Source organism: Dasypus novemcinctus, chromosome 1 (assembly GCF_030445035.2).
Source record: "Dasypus novemcinctus isolate mDasNov1 chromosome 1, mDasNov1.1.hap2, whole genome shotgun sequence".
Taxonomy (NCBI): Eukaryota; Metazoa; Chordata; class Mammalia; order Cingulata; family Dasypodidae; genus Dasypus; species Dasypus novemcinctus.
The window spans coordinates 129,978,170-130,004,253 of NC_080673.1; the positions used below are offsets into that span (position 1 = coordinate 129,978,170).

At 36.8% G+C, this 26,084-nt stretch overlaps 1 protein-coding gene across 3 annotated transcripts in view; it reads right to left on the bottom strand.

Moving 5' to 3' along the window:
• The window catches only part of USO1 (USO1 vesicle transport factor), a 137,715-nt gene that overhangs the window by 32,715 nt on the left and 78,916 nt on the right, over window positions 1-26,084 (bottom strand). For 2 of the 3 annotated variants that reach the window (XM_058296809.2, XM_058296820.1), the window contains 11 exons: window positions 23,245-23,423; window positions 19,449-19,589; window positions 15,783-15,871; window positions 15,231-15,385; window positions 13,335-13,546; window positions 11,448-11,468; window positions 5,913-6,023; window positions 5,472-5,590; window positions 5,136-5,317; window positions 4,734-4,855; window positions 449-587 (listed from right to left, as the gene is read on the bottom strand). In XM_058296809.2, coding sequence (XP_058152792.1) covers window positions 449-587; window positions 4,734-4,855; window positions 5,136-5,317; window positions 5,472-5,590; window positions 5,913-6,023; window positions 11,448-11,468; window positions 13,335-13,546; window positions 15,231-15,385; window positions 15,783-15,871; window positions 19,449-19,589; window positions 23,245-23,423 — 1,470 coding nt within the window. The remainder of the gene's footprint in view (window positions 1-448; window positions 588-4,733; window positions 4,856-5,135; window positions 5,318-5,471; window positions 5,591-5,912; window positions 6,024-11,447; window positions 11,469-13,334; window positions 13,547-15,230; window positions 15,386-15,782; window positions 15,872-19,448; window positions 19,590-23,244; window positions 23,424-26,084) is intronic. The other variant, XM_058296814.1, reaches the window with a different exon arrangement.

Below are 26,084 nucleotides of genomic sequence, written 5' to 3' on the forward strand. Positions count from 1 at the left end.
ACTTTGGTCAATTAAGTTAATCTTATCTAGATAAGTGGGTATACTTCTGGGAGAGGTTATGAGGATTAAACATGAAAATACATGTGAAGTATCCAGAATATCTACTATTAGGGACTCAAGATATGATAATTTCCCTCTCGTTGGCATTATATGAACTATTATTTCAACATGATCAACCACAATTTTGTGCTCTTAACACTCATTTAATTTCATTTATATTTATTACAAAACTTTCCTATATAACTCTACAAAAGAATGGGAAAGTTATTTGAATCAGTTAATAAAGTCATATAACCTTTACCCAAAGGAATTTCAAGAAGCAGAACTTGTAATACATCATATATATATATAAAAAACGCACATAATTCAGATCAGTAACTAGAAAGACAGATATAGATACAGACATAGATAAAAATCTGTCAGCAGGTTGATGACTAGCCATACTTACCTAACTGTATTTTAAGAAGATTATACTGATCCTTGTGTTGCTGAATCTGAGAAACCTGTTGTGTGACTGCTGTCTGGAGCTGTTCATTTTGACATTTTAATGTAGAAATGTGCTGCTTTAATTCCTCAAGTTGCAGATCCTGTGAAATAAAGTGTAACTCAAGAGTTTTAAATTCATACTAATTAGCATTAGGAAGATGCTAAAAATTAAAAATTTTAATTTTTAATTAAGAAAAATTAAGAGATTTTGAGCATGTTAAAGTACTCAACACTTCAAAAATCATCCAATAATTAAACAGTAATGCATTAACATAAGCATTAAGGCCAATTAAAAAGCAACAGAGGGAAGCGGACTTGGCCCAGTGGTTAGGGCATCCATCTACCACATGGGAGGTCCACAGTTCAAACCCTGGGCCTCCCTGACCCGTGTGGAGCTGGCCTATGTGCAGTGCTGATGCGCACAAGGAGTGCCGTGTCATGCAGCGGTGTCCCCGTGTAGGGGAGCTCCAAGCACAAGGACTGTACCCTGTAAGGAGAGCTGCCCAGCACGAAAGAAAGTATAGCCTGCCTAAGAATAGCGCTACCCACACGGAGAGCTGATACACCAAGATGACGCAACAAAAAGAAACAGATTCCCATGCTGCTGACAACAGAAGCGGACAAAGAAGAAGACGCAGCAAATAGAAACAGAGAACAGACAACTGGAGTGGGGGGGGGGGGGAGGAGGGGAGAGAAATAAATAAATAAACCTTAAAAAAAAAAAAAGCAACAGAATTGTAAGAATTCAAGGAAGGCCCCATTTTAATAAGCACTATGGCACAGACTGCAATCTCACTGCAATTAAAAAATCAAATAAAAAAATCTCCATTTATGGTCCATCAAACCATTTAAGAAACTAACACCAAACTATTTCCATTTGTGTATGTATGTATCCACATATATCTATATTAGTTTTTAAATTTTCTATATTATTTTTAATGGAACATTTAGAAGACCGAAAAAGGAAAAGAGCTTCGACTCTCACCATCCTAATCTAAATACAGTTGGAATTTGATATATTTCTTCGTTTTCTTCTTCTTTCCTAAAATGATTTTTAAGCTTGTCATCATCAATTTATATATAATTTTACAACCTTTACTTTACTATTATACCAATTTTTCCATACTGATAATCATAATTTTTAGTGGGCACTTAATATCTAACTGAGTAGATGATCAAAATGATTAATATCACTACAATAAATGTATCAGTACAGTTTTTCCCCTGAATTTCTGACTGCCAAATAGCATTTAAATGGTGAAGATAATTTAAAAATAACATTTCTAAAAACGAGTCATGATAATAATTGTGTCAAGTCACACTTTTCTTTCTCTAAATCATCTGTATTTATAAGCCCCAAGTGTAAGTTAATACATTCCAAATATTTATTTTCTATTACTCCAAAGATATTACATTTCACCAACTGGAAACGACTCCATATTTGTACCAAGATGTAAATGAAAAATGCTAAAAACCATGGATAGTTTGATGACACAAATTTTGATCAAAGATGATTCTCATACCTAATGAAAAGCTAAGACTGAATAAACATTCTATTCCATTTTAATTCTTTCTTAGAATTTCAATCTCAACAATATAGATTACAAAAAACAAACCAAAAAATGAAAGAACCAAAAATAAATAAATAAATAATCTCCAATTAACATTTCTCAGTGTACCCAGGTTCTTAACATGGGGTCTGTGAGCTTCAATTGAAATTCAAAAAAACATTATTCCTGTGGGGACATGTTGGTGGGGTGTGATGTATTTATTAAATAATACACAGTATTGTATGGGCTTAGTAAGGGGTCTGTAGAACAAAAAAGGTTAAGAACCCCTGGTTTTACAGGGTTCTACCATGCAGCCTGTGCTTTTACTTGACACCACTGCTACAAACTGGATAATCAACCAGTGGGGGTGGAGGGCAGTCCAGAGAAGCGAATGATGTGTGCCCCACATGGGCTGCCATCAGTGTATTTTTTAATGACTCTGTAATTTCAACAACATTAAAAATCTAATTTTCCAGATAATACTGTAGCACTTGCTAGAATTCACATAAAGGCATATATCATTATGAGGAGTTAAATGAAAGAAAAACTAAGAAACACATTTTGAAGGAACATAATGGAAGGTTTAAGGCGTTCAACATAATTCAAATAATAGAGGTATACCTGTATCCTGCAAAGAAAATGTCAATCAATTTTGAAAAGGCAGTTTCAACTTAACTCATCATTATCCACTCTAATAAACCAGATCCTCCTCTGTACTAATTCAATATCATTTATTCAGTCATTCAAGACATTTTTCACCCCTTCTATTCCCTCACACCCACATCTAATCATTACCAAATCCTACCACTTTTACCATGTCTAGGGTCCATATTTCTCAAATTTGTCCCTTAAAACACTACACAGCATAAGCTTTTAGAGACCCAGATCTACCTACATATATTTGAATTAGTGTTTTACCAATTACTGCATGACCTTGGGCAAGTTTAAATTCTCTAAAGTCTGAGATTCTTCTTTTATTCTAAAGGAAGTTATTCTGAGGATAATAACTTAGAATAGAGAGGTTGTGAAAATTAAATGAGAATGTTTAAAATGTGCTTAGTGAGCACCCGAAACACAGTAAACAATAAACAGCAGCCATTATCATCATCATCGTCGTCACCATCAGTGCTCTACTTTTCTCCCCTAGCCCAAAACAGCAACCTCCTTCTTGGTTCCCTACCTCTAGCCCTGCTCTTCAAATTTCTCCTTTGTACAGAGACCACGTAACACTAAAAACATATCATGCTGTGCGGTCACCCCTCAGGCTGAAGTGTGGTTTGCTGGCCTGGCGAGGGGAGCGGCCGCGGTAGGCCTAATTCCGCTGCCCCCATAAAAGGGTGGTTGGTCGGGCCCACCGCCACCCCTGAAGGAAGCTCGGCATGGGCGCAGAGTGCCCTCGGGTCTCCCCTTCTTGGCAGCCATGCTTCCGCGGCCGCCCCTCCTCCCAGATGGCGCCACCCGATGCCTTGTGGGGCGGCACCCTTCTTCTTCCTTCTCCCTGCACAGGCGCAGGGCAGAAAATTCCAGTCTGCCCTTTTCCCCTCCCCCGACAGCAGCAACAGCCAGGTGTGGGCGGAAAAATCCAGTCTGCCCTTTTCCCTCCCCCCCCCCCACAGCAGCAACAGCCAGGCGTGGGCGGGAAGCTCAAGTCTGCCCTCCACCCCAGCAACAGCAGCCACCAATCCCTAAACCCTGCCCCTTCCCCCAGCAACAGCGACAGCCAATCCCTAACCACCACCCCTCCTCCGTCCAGTACCGCCCACGGACCTTTTGCCGGCAACCAATCAGAACAGGGTGGGGCTTCGACCAATCAGCCTTCCCCAGCCCCTATAAAACTGTTGCCTCTCCCTCAATAAAGTGGACTTGCGTGTTTACCTTGTCTCCGCGGTAGTTCTTCTGCCGTGCGCCCTCCAGTCCTGAGAGCCCCCGACAAGGGCCTGGCCTCCCTTGTCCCCAGTTCGTCGCCTGCTTCTCCGGGCGACCCCTTCGTCACCGGCTTCGCCGGGCGACCCCGTCAGCCAAACCGCGCAACCCCTTGTGAGACCGATCCCTCGTCTGCTGCCGGACCGACCCCTCATCCCAAGTGGGACCGACCCTTCGTCCCAAGTGGGACCGACCCCTCGTCCAGAACTGGACCGACCCCTCGTCCGCAGCCAGACCCCACCCTCTACCGACTGAGCAAGCCGCCGCAATGCTGTTTTTCATCTCCTGCCTCTTTTCCCTATCTCTCCTTTTGCCTAGTTTACTCCTATTCATCCTTTTAAAATTCAGCTTCTCTGTCTTCCCAAGCCCCTACTCCGATCTAGCTAAATTAAATGCTTCTCAGTGCTACCATAGTACCTTTTTTTTTTTCTTTTTTCCATAGTACCTTTCAATATCTCTATCACTGGATGTGATATGCTGTGTTACAGTAATCTATTGATGGGTTTATCATCCTGTCAGACTATTATATGGGAATGTCTGATTCATGCCTGTATCCATAACTTACTGCACACTACTTAGCACATATGAAATACTCAGTCTGTTGAATAGTCAGATGATTTTGAATTATTTACTCAGATGATTTTGAATTATTTAGAGAAAAAAATGCATTTTACTTTATATACTTGCATTTGAAGTGTTGGGAAAATGTCTCCCTTATAGTATAAAATCATCTACCAGTAAATCAGAGAGTGTGTACAACTCATCAGTACATACCTGCTCTCGAATCATATTTTTGTAGTGAGTCACAATGCTGTCATGCTGTTCTAATGTTTTCTTCACCTCTTCTTCTTTCTTATCTTCTTCACTGGACTTATAAATAGCCTTAGTTATAACACCTAAAAAGGAAAGCTTATTTAAAATGTTTTAAATATTTTAAATGCTATTTATTATTGACTTAATCAGCAAATACATATACCCTAACTTCATGACAGATAAAAGATTATCTTTCCAATCTCACTACTAAAAACTAATGTACTACGATGGGCTATAAAACAAGAGCTAGGGAAAAGACCTACTATTAGCCTTAGCATATAATCTCCATTTGTCCAGGATAGAAACACACAAAAAAATCATGGATACTTACTATGAATATCAATATAAAGCTTCTAGTCTTACCTTCAAGTTCTTTTACCAGCTTTGTAAACTCATGATCAAATATCATGTATTCTGGAGTAGGAAAATTTGGCTGTGGTTTCTGAGATGCTCTGGAATACAACTCATGTTTGCTAATAAATCCCAGCTTCTCTATGAAATTCTCTTTGCCAATCCTCTTCTCTATTAGTTGTTTTAGCTTTTCTCTACAGAGGTAAGCATATCAAGAGGTTTAGAAACAAAATGAAGTCCATAACAAAACAGAAAGGCTTGGTCTACATTATATGTTGGAAGAAAAAAGTCATCATCTCTTGGTGACATTAGCAAGCCATTTTACCCTGGAATTTTCCTTTTACTTACTTCCTGTAGTTCTCAAGTGAGTTATCATTGAAGTAAATTGAAATGCCCAATAAAAGGGCACATAAGCCTTGGACCAATTGCTCTTCCTCTCCAAGATTCTCTGCAATTTGTCCTGTAAGCTGAAATCTTTGTTAAGGAGGCTAATGAGTCATAATGTATCTATAATACTTTATTTTTTTAATTTGACATATACTTCATGTAAGAAATCCTATATATATAGTTCAGTGTGCGTGCTTGTGCCGCTCACACACACACACATACACACACCCACCCACACACGGCTTAAATATGCATTTTACCAGTTTACCAGTTTAAACAGTTGCTACTCTCAGGTAAGATGGTGGAGAATTCAAACATGTTGGGCATACTGTTACTTCTAGCAGAGAAGAAAAACATCTTTTAAAGATAAATACATGTATCTTATTAAGATATAAAGGATACAAATGGAACATTGGCTGAATTGTGAAGAAAATGTGTTACTGCAATAGGACAGTTGCTTAGCCAGGTACAAAGCAACATTAATAATCCAACTCTTGTCTGTATTTTGCTTCCCTGAAATAGATAAGTTGGCAGCAATCTATTTCCATTCATTTTATTCTTTTTATACTTCAAGTTTCACTAAGATACCTCCCCTTATAAAAGATGTGAAAGGAATCCAGGAAAAAAAATTTATAAGAAAACATATTTTTGTGTCCTACATAGGCTGTAATTCCAAAAAAGGAACAGACTAAAAATGAGAATTTATTAATGTCAATAAGCATATGCTACATTATCTAAAATTATTAGTAGTAGGTAAAACCTGGTCTGCTAATGAAAGAATTTATGATATGAAAGCATAAAATATATATCAATCCTAAAACACTTTATAGTAACATAAATTTACCTGAAAATTTTGGTGATGTTTCAACCAAAATTTTAAAAACAAGTTCCTAAAAAGGACAAATTCTACCTCTTTCAAAACCTATCAAGCAAAATACAAAGAAATAATCTCCTGAACCATATACTCAAATTTCATGAGATAATATATTCTCTACCAAGAAAATAAATAAGCCATGCTACAAACTCAATGACAACAGGCCAGATAAAGAGAACTCATAAAAATAACCAAAGAGAAGGAGCTTTATGAAAAAGAAAGCTTGGTTAAAATAAAATAATGGAAATTTATACAGTAATGCATCATTTTGGGGTAATTTTGGAAAGCATCCAAAATACAATTATTCAAAGACATAGACAAGGATTGGATTCAAAGTAACTATCACTGTGTTTTGAAAAATTTCTATGACACAGCCCTCTTTAATTTCAGAAACCTCAATGTTAACATCTTGGCCTTTCTATAACCTATTTTCGGGTTTATTAGTATTCAATTAAACAAGGTCAAACTAGACCTCTTCAAACGATTTTCCAAGTAAGCATTAATTAGTATGAATTTACTTTTTACATTATATATTATTTTACGTTTCCTCCCCTCCATATCACTATTCACAATATATCATGTTACCACTGAAAACTAAAAATGAAAGAAAAACAACACAATTATTTTCAATTAACCTGCCACAGCAAGCTTATAACTAACTACTCAAGTTACAAATGCCTACGTTTTGAGTTATTTTAAGTGATCTATAAGATGTTTATTATTATTTGGACTAACCATTTGCAGGTACCGAATATGGTATACACAAACATCATATATACAAGTACATCCTACAATGTCTGAGTAAACTAAAACAGATGTGTGCTCTCTTAAGGTCTAATTGGAGGATAAGGAGGGCAAAATTAAACATAACCAGTTAAAAGACAGAACGAAATATCCAATTACAATGGCAACAAAAATTATAAGGTATACATTCTAGTCAAAAAGGCACAAAATTTTAAACCACAGTATTAGATAAAGGACCCAAAAGTAGACATAAATCTATAGAAAGACTCTTTGCCATTAAGACAGAAAGACTCAACATCATGAAGATCTTAATTCTAAATTAATTTACAAAATTAAACGAGATTCAAATAAAATACAAACAGATTTTCTGGAACTAAGCAACCTAATTCTCAAGTTCATATGGACAAATAAACAAGTGAGAATAACCAGGTAACTCTGAAAAAAGTAAGAAAGAACAATGAGGGGGTATTAGCATATGGATAGACAGGAATCAAGGGGTAGAATGTAAAGACCAGAAATGGACCCATATACAAACGGGATTTTAGTATATGAAAAGGGTAGCATATAAACAACTATCAATGGGTTAGACAGGGACTTAAAAAAGAGTAGTGGGACAATTAGATAGCTATCTAGAAAATGATCATATCTATCATTGAGAAAAATGGAAGACTTAAATGAAACAGAAATTAGTAGATGAAAATAGGATCAAATTCCTTAAATCTTGAAGTAAGGAAGGTCTAAGTATGAATTAAAACGCAGATGCCATAAGAGGAAAAGTCTGATGTGTTTGACTATATATACGGCCAAAACAAAACAAAACACTGTCAAAAGATAAATGACATAGCAGAGGAAAAAAAATTTGTAACTTATATCACAGAAAAGCCCACAAAACAAGAGTAACAACCCAACAGAAATATGGGCAAAGGATTACGAAATATAAGAAAGGAAAGTTCATGGAAAAACTTATAATGGCCTATAAATACATGAAAAACTATTCAACCTCTTAGTAAAAGAAACACAAATTTAAACTCACTGAGATCATTTTTCACCTCTCAGCAAATTGGCAAAAATACAAAAACCTGACCACACATCGCTGGTGACACTGTGGGGAAACAGGCACTCTAGTATACTACAATGTTAAAAACTGCTAGTGGAAGTGCAAAATGGTATTAAATGAAAAAACAAACAAGGTTACAAAACAGTGTATACACATTTTAAAAAGCACTGGAAGACTACTGATGAATAAGCAACATGGTTACTTTCTAAACCATGTTTTTGTATCACCCAGTTTGAAAACACAAACGTTTTTAAAAGAACAGAAGTTTTACTTCTAAGAGTGGTGATATGGTATCAGTGGAAAGGACATTTAGTTGGGATCTAGAGGAACCAAATCTTATACTGTCCTATTTTGTATAAGTTCAATATGCTGTCTGAACCCAACTTCCTCATTTAGTCAACAGAGGCACTGGTGGATAAAATGATCTCAAACACAGCGGTAAAAAGCACAGTCTCTGAAGCCAGAATGCCTGATTTATGTCCTGGTTCTATAACTTAACAATCATGAAAGTGTAGGCAATTTACTTCTCTTTATCTTTCAATTGGGGTAATAGTTAATACTTATACCTCATAGGGTTATTAAGTGGGTTAAATGGACAAATATATGTAAAAAGCTTAAAACAGTGCATGGCACACAGTAAGTGATCTACAAATGTTATAAACTATTATTAAAATCCTTCCAGCTCTGCAAATCTATGTTTCTTTATACTAGCATATTAAAAGCAAAACTTATGTCCTATATTTAAAATAGAAGACAGAATAAAGTTTGACTGGGAAAAGAAAAAAATACAATATAATTGCTGGGATCTTTTTTTTTTTTTTCTTCTTTCATTGAAATATAGGCAGTCCACATGTTGCTAAGTTAATGGAAACATGCATATTGGTACCATGCAAAGTGAGGACTGTCTGTAATTCTCTTTTATATAGACTATTATTTTGATATTCAACAAACCATGATTTATAAAAGGGGAAAATAAGAGATAAGTAAAAATCCAAAAAAGAGGACATGGTTAACTAATCTATTTAGCAAAATATTATGTAATCATATAAAGGACGTTGATTTAGAGTTTAGTAATATGGAAAATACGTATAAAGAAAAAATGTAAAAATCAAATGGAATCTACCATATGATCACTACTATGTAAATAAAAAGTATAGGGGAAAAAAAGACTGAAATTTTAACAGCTGTGTTTTGGCAGACCCATGATAGACATAATTCATTTCTACTTTCTATTTTTCTACATTCTTCAATATGAAAAGAAAAATAAACTATTAACAAGTGACAAAGATAAACATGAAAAAGAGAACACAAATGCTATGGTACTTTTCCAGTGTACCATGATAAAATATTAAGTATAAGATCAATTCAATATAAGGAGCAGATGTAACTCAAGTGGTTGAGCATCTGCTTCCCATGCACAAGTCCAAGTTTGATCCTTGGTACCTCCTAAAAACAAAACAAATGAAAAAACCAACTTGGGGGAGCCAGCGTAGTTGAGGGGTTGAGCACTGGCTTCCCACGTAAGAGAGGTGGTCCTGGATTCAAACCCTGACCTTGGTTCCTCAGAAAAAATTAAAAATAAAAAAAATCAATTCAACAAAATCCTGATCAAGCTGCTCTATCGCTCCAGAAAATGAAATCAGAAATTGTGCATTAGGAAGCTATCAAAACATTCCATATCATTGCTCTCTGATCATCTGATAGATACTTGCAAGATAAACTCCTATGACACCTGAAAGACAGCTACGCCACACTTTCTTCCTAAAACTACAATCAATTGTTCAGATGTTTAAGTATGTGGACCACCGAGGTGATTTGGAAAAACAAGTAGAGAATGAAATTATAGTTTTAGAGCATTCTGAAGGCTTAGGTACTAGAAACCAGAGATTTTAGATAATGGAGAAGCACAAATAATGGAAGCTGAATCATCATATCTTTGACATAAGATATTATGTTTCTTCCACTGCATTTTCTTTTTCTTTTTCTTGAGGTACTGGGAGCTGGGGATTGAACCCAGGACCTTGTATGTGGGAAGCTGGTGCTCAACCACTGAGCCACACTGGCTTCCCTAAGTCATTTTTTTGTTTGTTTTACTTGTCGTTTTTTTCAGGAGGCACTGGAAAACGAACCCTGGAGCTTCCATGTGCGAGGCAGACACTCAACTTCTTGAGCCACATCTGCTCCCTTACTGCATTTTCTAACTAAAAATTCATCTTATTCCTATTTTGTGAATTCTTCATTTTAATATTTTTGAATTGCTTGTAAAAAATATTAAAACTAATATCTTAAACTTACAGTGTTCAAGTATTAAAATGAAGTTCTAGAATATTTTAATCTGAATCACTTTCTAGGATTATGAAAATGTTCTACATCTAGTTTTGAATGGTGGTTAGAAAGGTATATTCAACCGTCAAAACTCATCAGATTGAACATACAAGGTCTGTGACTTTTACCATGTATAATTCATATCTCAAGAAAATTCCCTTTTAAATGGTTGACATGCATACTTATGAAACACTTTAATATAAAAAATTCTGCAGTCTAAAGCAGGCAAATATGTGTGTGTAAGTTATTAACAGCAAGTTAAATTGTACTCTAGCAAAAAGATACAATTTATAGCAGGATGTTGGTTATTATTATCCACACTGTACAATTACAAAACATGCCCAAATGGTCAGGAGGGAGGGGAAGGGAGGAGAGGGGAGGGGAGCCACATAAACACACATCAAAAACTAATCTCCAAAAGCAGCTACAGCCTATGGGCTACATCCAGAAAAATCCGTAATATTTTATTTAACATCTTTCAAATTATGAAATTATACTTACTACTGTGCATTTTAAATAATGTAAGTAATACAAAAGTTATCAAATTCTTTCATATGTTAACAAAAGACAAAATTCTTAGCCCTAAATTTTACTTCCTTGGAAAGGTTTCAGGGAAAATAAAGAAGCAAGTTTGGAAATAAAACAAAACACAAAGAAAACCCAAACCAATGAATTCCAGAGTGTGCAAGCATTCCCAGAAGAAGCACAAGTATAGCTTCAGATCCTCATTCCCACAGTTCTTAGTAACACCAATACAATATCCCATGGAGAAAAAATGGAAAGCCATTCATGACAGAAACAAACTTGCTGACCACATGAAAGTGTGAGTAGAATATAACTTCAAACAAGCAGTTAAAAAAATCAGCAAAACCCAAGACAAAGAAAAAGCCTTGCTTGTAAGAAGAAAGATACCTAAGTTTAATCAGGTGATACATACCCGTCTGTCGATCTTATCACCCTGCAAATTATACATTAGAAAATATTCATAAGTATGCTACTTCAGAAAAAATTAAATCTAGAAAAATCTCCCAAATGCTTTTTCACAAAGTCTCTAAAACACTCTAATAATTTTGGACAGGACAGTTCTAATCTTTTATATGAAAATGTTCACATATTTTAGGGGATAAAGATAATTTTATAGTACTGTAGTTACTTAAAAGCGGGGAAGACACCACTATCTTGAGGAGTTCTCAATGTTAATTAATTTTAATAACAATGTTTAAAAGAAGTCTGTGGTCAGGCAGTTAATTACTGTTTGGGTTAAGAGCATTTTTTTTTTAAGGTACCAGGGATTGAACCCAGAACCTCATATGTGGGAAGCCGGCGCTCAACCACTGAGTCACAGCAGCTTCCCTGAGCCAGTTTTGTCTTCTGTCTAGCTTGTTTTTTTTTGTCAGGAGACACTAGGAACCTAACCTGGGACCCTAACCTGGGACTTCCATGTAGGAGGCAGGAGCTCAACTGCTTTGCCACATCTGCTCCCAAGAAAAGCTTTTTTCTTTACAGACTGCAAAATGAGAATCTATCAATCCCTGGTATTAAGTATGTAAGAATATGAATATTTTGGGGCAGAATTTTATAATCACTAAGATAAATAATAAACCAAAGATAAAATAAACTTTGAAACAAAGTAAACTGATTTTAAACAACATTCAACTTCCTTTACACTATTATTTTTATATTAAAGATTTATTTTCCTCATTGCACTCACTGTCTGTTCTCTTGTGTCTGTTCATTGTGTGCTCATCCTCTTTTTTTTTTAATAGGAAGCACCAGGACCTCCCATTGAGGGAAGGAGGTGCTCAATGGCTTCAGCCACCTCTGCTCATTTATAACTTCTTATGGATGATACTGATGTGATATAAATATATATATTAATATTATTAGAGAAGTTGTGGGTCTGATGTTTCTTGAAGGAGTATATTGAGAAAAGTTCATAATAAGGAACAATTCAGTGACCATGGCAAAATTTAAAACCAAAGATGGATGATACATTATTACGGGAAGGGAATATGATAATTCAACTGCTAAAGTAGGGGACAGAACAATTTTTACTCTCTCTGACGACCCTGAATGTTAGATGACTTTATAGTACGCTAAAGCCTGAACTTGAATTGTTCAATAACAAATCATGGTACACGTGGGTGAATCATCTTATAGTAAGTGACATCTTTAAATACTTAGCATCCACAACTTCACAAAGCTTTCTTGTTCTCAGTAAGAGTTTAAAGGAATGCAAAAACTTTCAGTTATATTTTTCTACATCCTCCTGGGTAAACTAAATGCCTTTGAGACTTGAGGACTTGAGACCTCACAAACATCGAAGGGTGTACACTACAGCACCCCTTATACTTAACAGTTTTTTGGACAATTTTTTGGACAACCCGTTGCTCTAAGGGAAGAGAAAAATAAAAAGGGAAGTACAGAGCTGTAAACCAGGTTATTCTATTCTATTCTATCCTTATCATAAATTGATAAAAGTGTGCATTCAGGTACTGAGAAAATGACACACAAGAATATTGTGGATGATTTAAAAACAAAACAAAACAAACACAAAAATCACCTTTCTCACCAGAACATGTGTTTCCATCATGATGTAGACCTTATAATTATTTGGTAAGATCATCGTTGTAACAATATTTATTGCTTTCTCTCTACAAAACTATTTCTGGTTACAGTGAACTAATAAGCCGGTAAGTCCTTCTCTCTTTCCTTTTCCATGTACTTCTACTAAGGAGACAATCTTAAACCCTTGCATTACTGACACAAAAACATATAGCAGAAACTTCTTTTCCCCTTAGACAAGTTGCATGCAATATTTTACCTGTGAAAGAATGTTGGTGCACTGTTGCAGTAAAGACACTGGAGGGTTGCCGATACTAGTAGCAAGTTGAACCCTGAGCAATTGTTCTTTCTGGGTACCATTTTCTTGCAAAGCATGGGCAAGGGCTACAGCAGCACACCAGTTTGAAACGGAATCAGTAGAAAACAAACCTCCACATAATAACTGACCAGCAGAGACAGAATTACCTGTTGCTACAAAGATAGCAAGCAGATGATAATCATGTATTAGATTTCTACTGTGTGAGAGGAGGACAAAAAAAAATTTAATCAGGTTGCTTTCTACACAAATAAATAAAATATTAAAAACTATTAAAAGTTAATTAATAGTGTTAAGTAACATTTTTAAAACTATAAAGTCTGCTTTCCACAACAAAATTAAAAAACACATAGAAAGGTATCTTGGAAGAAATGGAGAACAAAGAAATATTAGAATAACACTTTAGGCATTATATTGATGATGGTAATACTCCAGAAAATTATTAACATGATTAAAAACTACATTTATAAATCAAATTCAAGGAAATGTCACATTTTAAATTATTCCACTATCTTCAGGGTCTTTTTATTTTGAAAATGGACTTGGATAAAATATAATTAAATAGACTTTTAAATTTTTGACCAAACCCTCCACAATTTATGTAATTAAAATGAGTCTACTGGTATTTCCAACTACTTTTGCCAATTGTGCTTAAAGTTGAGTTAAAGTTACAAAAGGTATATATTTAAAGAATTCACCTCTGGTAAAATGAAATATTTAAAGAACCCACAAAAGGGGTGGTCACTTTAACCTATACTGGCATGCTAGATCAAAATGTTAAGTATGATTTATTAAAATTTATCTTTGGAATGCTAAATTACAATTTTTTTTCTTTTTTCTCTCCCCTTCCCCGCTGCCTCAGTTGTCTGTTCTCTGTCCATTTGCTGTGTGTTCTTCCGTGACCGCTTCTATCCTTGTCAGTGGCCCCAGGAACCTGTGTCTCTTTTTGTTGCGTCATCTTGCTGTGACTCTTTCTGTTGCATCATTTTGCTGCATCAGTTTTCCCTGTGTGCGGTGCCACCCTGGGCAGGCTACACTTTGTTTCGCACTGGGGGGCTCTCCTTATGGGGCGCACTCCTTGCACGTGCGGCTCCCCTACGCGGGGGACACGCGTGCGTGGCACGGCACTCCTTGCATGTGTCAGCACTGCGCGTGGACCAGCTCCACACGGGTCAAGGAGGCCCGGGGTTTGAACCGGACCTCCCATGTGGTAGATGGACGCGCGGGGCCCCACACGCAAGGGGTACGTCCCGTTAGGAGAGCTGCCCAACGCAAAAGAAAGTGCAGCCTGCCCAGGAATGGCGCCGCACACACGGAGAGCTGACACAACAAGATGATGCAACAAAAAGAGACACAGATTTCCATGCCGCTGACAACAACAGAAGAGACAAAGAAGAACACGCAGCAAACAGACACAGAGTACAGACGACTGGGGCGGGGGGGAGAAGGGGAGAGAAATAAAAAAATAAATCTTTAAAAAAAATTACAATTAACAGCACCTACTATTTACTATATATCTATTAAATGCCAGATACTGGGGTGAAATGCTTTACACATGTAATTGTATTAATACTTAAAATATTCCTAATCAAGTTAGTATTATCCCCACATAAAGAAAAAAGTTACACAGCAAAAGAAATGGAAATTCTGCAATGTAAACTCTGGTCTGACTCCAAAATCTGTTTTCTAAATTCATCTTTAAGCCTTGGAACTCAGATTTTTTTTTTTTTTTAGGCCTATAAAGTGTTCTAGGCTAAAGCATAGAAAGAAAGAGTCAGTTAAAAGCTTTATTGACAATTATGTTCTTTTAAAAATAGAAATTAGAACTAAATTATTTACCATCGATGGTGGAAGGTAGAAGTGTTGACACAATTTCTCCTTGTCCTTTTTGGTTTTTATATAAGAAACACTGGAAACAATAGAGAACAGCACAGCGCAATACAAATGGCTGCCTTTCATTAACCATGGACATGAGAAGTACTACAATTGCAGGTCTGTTGCATTTAAAGAGAAAACAACAAAAAGAACCATTACAACCCAACAACAGAAATCAATAACTTATCATTTTGGTTGACTGAAGAATTATAATAAATACACCAAAAGTTAAGTATTTTCATCTCCATGTCACAGAAAAGGAAACTGCAGCTCAGAAAAAAGATTCGCTTGTATAAGGAACATAGATAAAAACGAGAAGAGGTGATATCTGAACTAAAATATCTAAGCTACAAAGACAACATACTTTAAAAACACCAAATATTTATCTTACCAGATAATTTCTAGTTTCAAAACACACAACTGACTTTTCTTAAAAGAATAAGATATATGAGATATACTAATAACCCAAACTAGTTTTTAACTTCCTCAGAAGAATCAGTATTTCCCTTGTCCTACCTTGGTGGGTTTGAAGGTGCATTTACAGAAGCAAAGTAGTCTTGGTTTACTTGGCAGCCTCGAATAACTTCTGATACAGTATTAATTGTCTATTAAGGGGGAAAGGAAAAAAAACATTTAAGAGAAAGTAAGTCAAAGAAGGAAACCTGTTTTCAAAAGAAGAAAATCCTTCTGCTTTTTTATTTTAAATGCCAAAATGTAAACACCAAAAAATCAGTGATAGCATTACAATTTTGCAACACTTACTCAAGATAAAAATTAAAACATTAAGCGTAGACTTACAATTAAAAATAACACCATAGGCATTTAACTCTCCCTACTAAAACTTGCCAAAATATCAAAGGATTTTTTTTGTCTTAATATTAACCCAAAAGGATAAAGGAAAGATGAGTTGAGAGATTTCAACAAAAATTAGACAGAAAGCAGATAAAGGTAACCAATTTATTAGAGAGGGAAAGATAAACAACCTAAATGCCCAGAGATAGAATATCAATGGGAAGTGAGCCATTTTGTCCCACAGAACCCTGAGAAGCTCAACACTTATAAACATCAAGTATCAGGAAGGGGAAATGAAACAGCCAAAACCAAAAGAAATGGTTAAAATGCGCCCTATATACCATTTCCCATCCTCACACCCTCCTCTGTCACCTCCCCTAGATCACAGGAAACCAGAGGTTTGTTCTCTGGAAAAACTGAACATAAAAGGCTCCATACTTAGTCATACCTGGGAGAACAGAGAACTGGGGTGGGGTACAGGGCTGAAAACAGGGAGACATAGTGAAGTACACAGTCTAAACTGAGGAACTCTCAGTTCCCTTTCCTGATTTATCAGCAGGCAAAGGAATGGAGATGTCTTCTCTGGAAAAACTGAAAGACCCCAGAGAACACACCTACCAACACTGAATTCGGTAGACACCCATTAAAAAAGTTCCCTGGTATAGCAGTTTGATATAATTGATGAATTCCAAAAAGAAATACTGGATTATGGTTGTAATCTGATCTGTACCTGGGCATGGCTGAGTTATGATTAGGGCATTGCACCCCCACCCCTTGGTGGGTGGGGACTCACAGATGAAAGGCATGGCGAAGAACAGAGTTGGGGATTTCTGATGTTAGAGTTTGATGCTAAAGACCTGGGAAGTCAGCACCCAGAGGAAAGAGAAGCCAGCCCCAGGAAGGAAAGACCCTTGAACCCAGAGAAAAGCAAGCCCCAGGAACATAGGAACCCAGGAAGCCTGAACCCTCGTAGAAGTTGGCAGCCATCTTGCTTCAAATAGACTTTGGTGAGGGAAGTAACTTAAGCTTTATGGCCTGGTATCTGTAAGCTCCTACCCCAAATAAATACCCTTTATAATGCCCAGCAGATTTCTGGTACTTTGCATCAGCACCCCTTTGGCTGACTAATACACCTGGTATATGACATATATTCTTTAAAGACCACCTGTCTCTAAGTCCCTTCCCCACCTGCACAGGTATTCAGTTTTTTAGTGTCTTACTCAAATATGAAAGAAATACCAAGAACCAGAGACATTTGAAATACAGGTTCCAATAAGAATAAGACAAAGACAAAAACAAATCAGGAGAAAAACACAAAACAAATGGAAACAATGCAAGGAACAGAAGAAAATATCAAAAAACAAAAAATAGGGAAACGGACTTTGGCCCAGTGGTTAGGGCGTCCGTCTACCACATGGGAGGTCCGCGGTTCAAGCCCCGGGCCTCCTTGACCCGTGTGGAGCTGGCCCATGCGCAGCACTGCGCGCAAGGAGAGCCCTGCCACACAGGGGTGTCCCCCGCGTAGGGGAGCCCCACGCGCAAGGAGTGCACCCATAAGGAGAGCCGCCCAGCGCGAAGGAGGGAGCAGCCTGCCGAGGAATGGCGCCGCCCACACTTCCCCTGCCGCTGACGACAACAGAAGCGGACAAAGAAACAAGACGCAGCAAAAAGACACAGAAAACAGACAACTGGGGGAGGGGAGGGGAATTAAATAAATAAAAATAAATCTTTAAAAAAAAAAAAAAAAAAAAAAAAAAAACAAAAAACAAAAAATAATATCCTCCAAGAGATTAGTGAATCTATTTCTAGGAAATAAGAAAAACACACCTTAAGTATAATCAGAGAGCAAAGAGCCACTCAAATTTAAAATGTAACAAACTAAAATTCAGCTAAGGATGAAGCTGAGAAAAACCTCTAAGAAAACAGAATAAAAAATAAACTTGGTTTAGAAATTCCAACAATGTGTTAATAGAAAAGAGAAGAAGAAATTATCAAGTAATACCAGAAACATCTTCAGAACTGAAGACATATCTCCAGCTTTAAAGGCCCCAAATGAGTGCCAAAAAGAATTGGGGGGGTGGGGGGGAGAAGGTCCACAGTATAGTATATCATCAGTAAATTTCAGAAAACCAGAAAAAAGATCCCCAAAGTTTCTGAGACAATGCAGATTACATAAAAAAGATTAGGATTTAGAATGGCTTCAGACTTCTTAACAGTAACAATGGAATAATGTTTTGAAAGTTGAATATTAATGATTTTCAATTTTGAATTCCATATCAAGTCAAACATTAAATTAACTATGAAGATAGAAGAAAAAATTTTGTAGACAAACAAGTGGTGGGGGTGGGGGTGGGGGGGATAGGAAATCCAGAAAGCCAAGAAGCCCAAGTCAAGAGAGGTTAAAGGAAATCCTAGGAGTATGGTGAAGGGAAGTCCTAGGCAAGAGTTGTGCTGCAGGGCTAGAGCACAACCAACCCAGATTGGAAAAGGAAGGCAGGCTTCCAGAAGAAGGTTAGGGAAGGAATAAAAGGGCAGGGTGATATGTTAAGCAAATGATAATCCTGATATGAATAGAGTCGTAGAAAATCAATCAAATGAAAAAAGAACACAAATATAACTCAGGAAAGAGGAAGGTATATATAAAAAGAAAGATACAGGGTTCTATTTGGCTCAGCAGTGAATTTACAGTCATAAAAATATAAAGCCTAATGATTTAAATATAAATCACAAAATAATCCTGCAATAACAGAAGGAAGTAAAGTGGGAGGGTTATATTGGGGTGAAGAATGAAGTCTTCACCTATCAAGGTGGAAAGTAAACATATAAAAATGATAGCTCAACAAACAGCAGTAAAAGTTGTCAGAGAAACAGTGAAACTGAAAATGTTTGCCTCTGATGAACGGGACTTAAGATTAGGAGGAATGAAACTGGAAAGAGCCATTTTTGCTATAAAAATTTTATTATTATTTGCACTTCTAATGTGTATGTGTTGAGAAAGAGAAAAAAAAAATTCAAATAAACTAAATCTTTCTTTTCCCAAACTACCTAGGAAACAAAAAAATACTGTGTGTCAGGGAAGAATTTACTACTCTGAGTAAGGTAAGTCATATTGTTTTTAAAATTAAAAACCTACACCATACTGTGCACCCTTGGTGAAACAATAAAATCAGGAAGAAATCTTCCTAGATGGATCTGCTAAAGTTTAACATTATTTGTACTCTATAAAACTTGAAGAATGAATACACCCTTGGATCTTTACGCCAATTTACATTTTATTAAGATCAATAAGGAATATGCAAAACTACTGTTTTCCTTCAGTTATTATCTAATTCTTTCTAGGACTCCTGATTTCACCTTCCACAGAGGAGCCTCAGTCTTAATTTGGTTTACCTCTGTCAGGATATCAGCAGGAACCCCAGTAGCCATTAGGATAGTGCAAAGTTGCTGCAATAACCCACACTGGAACATAGCTTTCTGGCAGCTACTGGTAGCACCAGGAGGATTGTTGGGAGATACTAGTACACGAACAAGCTGTGAGAGGAACAGAAAACAAAATTAGTCTTTTAAAGATTTATAAAAGCTTGAGGCAAATTTGATCTATATGAACAAGAAAATCTATGTGAAGGAGTCCCTCACCTGGCCAGCAAAATCAAGGTGCTCTTTACTTTGTGCTCCCATGGCAACAGTTGTGCCATGGTATATAGTACATTATGGTATTTAAGCTTCTTTCTCACTGAGGTGATTATGAACTCCTAGAGAGTAGATATTGTCTTAGTCATGTTTGTATCCCAAAAAACAAGCACACTATCTGTAATACGGTATACATTCAGTAAATGAATAAATGAAGAAGATACAAGGAGGGACATTTCAAATGAAGGAAGAAGTTACAGGGTGGTAGAGTTCTTATCAAAGTAAGGATAAACTATCAAGTAATAGATCAGGGCTGCAAATAGAATACAGCCGGAGATGTGATAAATTTGCCCTAAACTGGAAATATTTAGAGAAGCTACAACTAATGCCTGGAGATTTGGGAGAACATTTGTGCATGAGACAAAGGAACTAGTCTCACTGATTCTTAATACTAATAAATTCCCTCATAAGTCATAATATGTTTCTATGATTCTATGATTCATTTGAATCTGAACATGAAATTTCAAAACATGAAAAGTTTAGTGCAAAACTGTATAAATATCTTGCATTTTAAAATTAGAATTATCTGTTTGCATGTATACAACCTTTCAATATCAAGTTAAATGGAATATTTATGATAATGCTTTGTTAACAGCCAAATGCCATAAAATGTCACTCATTATTTTATAACAGATAAACAGAAATCAACAATAAAACAGACTAGACAAAGTAATTTTATTTCTATAGTTGGTATATATCATGGGTAATGACTTCACTAAGAAAGAGGACTTTTTTGTGGAAGGGAGCTAAATATAAAAAAATCAAAGGGTTAGAAAAGCAATATTTTTATTGTTGGCAAATAAAAAGGTGACCAGAAATCAGTAGAATTTGGGGGAAAAAAAAGCCAGTATTTATATCATTGAGTAAGGACAAAACAGAATAGTTAAGATACTTTCAAGTCTGGCTTAAAAACTACTCTCAGAAAGGGGTGACTAATAAATTGGGGTCACTAGAGAAAGATTTGAGGATTATACCACTGCTTCCTGTCCTCAGAACTCTCTAGTTAGACTCCCATGGGTCTTGTTTTTAAAAATATTCCCCGTGTACGCCACTTTTTTTTTTTTTTTAGTACCTAAAGCAAATCCTGGGAAGCGGACTTTGCCCAATGGATAGGGCGTCTGCCTACCACATGGGAGGTCTGCGGTTCAAACCCTGGGTCTCCTTGACCTGTGTGGAGCTGGCCCATGCGCATGCCACGCAGTTGTGTCCCCTGCATAGGGGAGCCCCACACACAAGGAGTGCGCCCAGTAAGGAGAGCTGCCCAGGAATGGCACTGCACACATGGAGAACTAACACAACAAGATGATGCAACAAAAAGAAACACAGAGGGAAGTGGACTTGGCCCAGTGGTTAGCGCGTCCGTCTACCACATGGGAGGTCTGCGGTTCAAACCCCGGGCTTCCTTGACCCGTGTGGAGCTGGCCCATGTGCAGTGCTGATGCGCGCAAGGAGTGCCGTGCCATGCAAGGGTGTCCTCCATGTAGGGGAGCCCCATGCGCAAGGAGTGCGCCCCATAAGGAGAGCCGCCCAACACGAAAGAAAGTGCAGCCTGCCTAAGAATGGAGCTGCACGCAGAGAGAGCAGACGCAGCAAGACGACGCAACAAAAAGAAACACAGATTCCCACGCTGCTGATAACAACAGAAGTGGACAAAGAAGAAGACACAGCAAATAGACACAGAGAACAGACAACTGGGGTGGGGGGAGAAGAATAGAGAAATAAATCTTTAAAAAAATAAAAATAAAATAAAACTATGAAGAAAGTGCACTCTAATATGTTGAAAGCAGAAGATTATCTATGAACTGTGAATCATGAATGCGTGAACTATTCAACCTCTGAGATGGAGAATATACTAAAGTGAATTAAATTTAGTTCTGTTGCTTTGAAATTTATACTCTTTAAGATGTATCAGAGAGAAAAAAAGCTTTACCTTTGCTTCTCTTGAAGCAAAACAAGTTGGTTACTCACATTTTAAAGGTAAAGAATACTTAAGAACTTACTCTCTATTTGGTAAAATAGAACTTTACTTTTAAAAAACGACACTTTCTTCAAAGTAATTCTTTACATAGTACCCCAAACTATATAACACGATTAAGTTCTTTAAGCACTTTAAAATTTCATTGTTTGGCAGGAAATATATATTACTGGATATCATTAGACCCCTTCATTCTCTCTAACCACATTCTGAAAATTACTTTTTCAGAGGAATTTCCTATATTAAGACAGTGGTGTTGAGCAAAGATACCAAGTTTACTACTTGGTAGATGCTATTTTTAAAACATAAAATAAGTAAAACATTGAAATGTATAATACTGACATGTTCAAATAAAAATGATGAAGTCCTGGGAGTATAAATTGAAAGAAGGACTTTGTTACCATGTTCTCCTGTAAAATACTTTCATAATAGCTTTCAGGTATTTTCTAAATAGGGTAACTATATAATTTATCATCCAAACCAGGACACTTTTGAAATAAAAGAAATATACTATTAGTAATTTCAAAATGAATACCATCCTGGCAAACTGGGGCATATGGTCACCCTAATTATCAATGACCCTTATATAAGGCAACTCCCAGGGCATATAGCAATAGTCAGATTATAATCACTACAGAGGTTAACCATACAGTTTTGAGGTCCACAATTTCAGGTTCAGGCACAATTAGAACAAATTCAAAGATCACAAGAATCACTAAAGAGTTAATATAAAAAGTAGGAGGCTGGTATAAACTTAAGAGATTTGGAGAAAGGGTACTCCATAAAGGAGTAAATAAGTAAAATACTTAAAAGAAGTTCGCAATTTCTCTACTGCAGAAATTATTTTGGATCCTACTATCCTTGTTTCTACTATCTTCTACCACTTGGCTTTCACCATAAAATAAATAAAATTACAAGTCAATTTATCAAATTAACTTCTATATAGGGTTTAAACTCACGCTATTAATCTTTGGGGACAGGGACATTATCATTCATTTCCTGGCATTCAATGCCAGGCTCTAAATAAATGTTTGTTGAATGAATTTATTTGTTGAACTTAATATTTTTGAATATTACAATTTATGATATTAGAGTCCTAATTAAAGACAGAAGATTTTAAGAATTCAAGCCAGCAATCTGACCCATTACTCGCTAATATAAAAACCACCATATATAACTGAATTTGATTTGAAATATTCAAAAAGGCAAGAGAGGAGAATGACCATTACTCCCTAATGTAAAAACCACCATATATAACTGAATTTGATTGGAAATATTCAAAAAGGCAAGAGAGGAGAATGAAAGGTAAAACTAAATTGCCAGATTTTAATAATTGCTGAAGTTCAGTGAGGATGGGTGTTTGGTGGGAGTAATCTCTATTTCTGTGTATGACTGCTAGTTTTCATATTAAAAAGTTTTTCTAAATCCACCAACTGAATTTATTAAACACAAGCAATTTTCTTTTCTTTGAAAGGATTAATGTCAAAGTTCCTATCACATTTATGTCTAAGGAGAGTATACCTGTAGCATTAGATGTAGATTAGTCACTTTCTGTGCAGACCAGCCAGCATTTTCATCTCCAACTTCAAACCAAGGTTTCATACGTTGAATATATGAGCCTTCTTTAAAAAAATTTTGATTGGAATTGTTGTTTTTTAACAAGTTCTGGAGCAAAATCAAGCAATCTTCCACTACTATACCTGGGGAAAGAATGTAAAAGTGTTAAGACTTATAAAACCTGCAGGAAAATTCAATTCCTAAACTTCTTAAAATAGATAAATCTCCATGCTTGGCAATTCTTCAGAATGGAGGGGCAGACTGCCTATTCTGAATCATGACTGCCATTCCCTAGGCAACAAGCCACATTTACATGTATTTCTCAGGTCTCTTAATGACTTCTATATTCAACTGCTTACTTACCTCAGTAATGATTAACTTTCAGGAATGACTACTTGACCCAATGACTAGGATAGACCGACCAGCTAAATGCTCTCATAGCACTCTGTTCTTTTCACTGTTACGTAGTGTTTGTCTTCTCCATTAGATTATAATTCATGAAGACTGGAATTCGCGAATGCCCTACTCAACTCTGTGGCCTTGAAATGACAAAGTTTCAGGTACATATTTATTGAATGTATCAGTCATATCTTATTTGATCTCCAAGAAGCACCTGACAATGTTGTTCCTGAAGAGTCCCTGGCACTTCCTCTTCTCTTAGCTTTTTTTTTTAAAGATTTATTTATTTATTTCTCTCTCCTCCCCGCCCCCCCCACCGGTTGTCTGTTCTCTGAGTCTGTTTGCTGCGTCTCCTCTGTCCGCTTCTCTTGTCGTCAGCGGCACGGGAATCTGTGTTACTTTTTGTTGCGTCATCTTGTTGTGTCAGCTCTCCGTGTGTGCGGCACCATTCTTGGTCAGGCTGCACTTTCTTTCGCACTGGGCGGCTCTCCTTGTGTGCAGGGCTCCCCTGCGCGGGGGACATCCCTGCATGGCAGGGCACTCCTTGCGCGTATCAGCACTGCGCATGAGCCAGCTCCATGCAGGTCAAGGAGGCTTGGGGTTTGAACCGTGGACCTCCCATGTGGTAGACGGATGCCCCAATCACTGGGCCAAGTCTGCTTCCCTGTCTTCACTCTTGATAATTTCAAATTCAACGACAGCCCATCTAACACCTGGACCTCTGAGTTCCTTGAGCTCATCTTCAGTGACAATCCTTCACCCTCTTATTAAAACCATCGATCCATCTGGTTCAGGTATTCTCAACCTACCTGTTCTATGAAAACCCTGAGACTTTCAACCAATTAACCTTTTTTATACAATTCTACATGTCTTTACTTCCTTCCCTATCTAGGTTACATTATACAGGACATCACTTCTTCCACGCCATAGATAATATCATAAGCTCTCTTTTCTCAAAGCCTTTTCATACTTTCCTGGAAAAGGCACAACTTTGTGAAAAACTGCCTGACTACACATCTGTACCTAGGCAGCTGAGTACTGCTGTGGGTGGAAACTCATAATCAAGCACTGTGCACTGCTCTGTGATCATGGTAACTACCCTTAATGGAGTAGGCTCATCTCTGCCTGTAAATCGTACCAATTATAATAGTCAACTAGCTCTTCTATTCTCCAAATGACTATTTGAAACCTCCATAATTCTCAACTGTATCCCCCTCTACTCACTGCCAGCATATGATCTGACTTTACTCATCTTTCTATCACCAAATTCACTAAAAACTCTTAGCAAAATCATACTTAATGGTAAAACACTATCACCATTCCCATTAAAGTTGGTTAACTATTCAATATACAATAAATACTCTAAGAAGAAAAGCAAAAAAGAAAATGAAAGAAGTGGTATAAGAACTGAAAAGGAGGAGTGATATCAGCAAGATATTGGCTTAAGAAGCTCCAAATGCACTTGACAAGCAGAAGCTGTCACAACCTACTTTCCCAGAGCTCTAGAAAATAGTCAAAGGTATAAAGCAACCAAGTCAATGCTCAATCAAGAAAAGGACGACCTAAAACCAGTAATAGCTGAGTGGTGCATTTACTTGCCCTGGTCCCATCTCTCCCAGTTGGACTGCCCTCTGTGAGATAGCAGCCTCTGTTCCCAGTGCAAGTCCTGGGTATCTGGTTACAGAGGATCAAAGCACACCTAAAAAGCAATTTTGGTGTATATGTATACATGTTCTAACCCATCTGGCAACAATCTGAAAAATGGACTCAAGCCGTTCTTCTGTTTTGCCTAAACTGGAACACACTTGGGGCTGCGAAGCAGTGTGGAAAAGTGGCACAGATCAAAGTAAATCTCAGCCGTCTGGAATAAAGACTGTGGTTGAGACATACAATAGAGTAACTGCAGTAAAGGAGAAAAAGCCAAAGACAGAGTTTTCTGGGGAAATGAGGACATCTAGGAACATTTATGGATACTTGGGAATTTTGAAGGTCATGCAAATGCCCAGTGTAAGATACATGCTCAGGAAAGACTTATGAAGACCTTAAGCATTTACCTCAGGATGATCTATCGACTCAGTGTAGTATAATCTAGTCTAAATACTAAAGAAGAGTGACACAAACCAACTTGCATAGTCCAGGAAAGATTTTTTTTGTTTGTTTAGTTTTGTCTGAGCTTCTGGCATTCAATAAAATCTCTGGTGAAACATTACTAAATACAAATAAAGGAACAGAGACTTCAATGATGAAGAGGAATGACAACTTTACCAATATATTTTGGAAAAATCACAAAACAAATAAGACTCCTATAGCCTTTAACAATCAAAAGAAGGAAAAAAAAACCAAATCCTGGAGAAGAGGGAAATCTGATTGCCAGAGTTAACAAATAGTTAAATGTCCAGATTTCA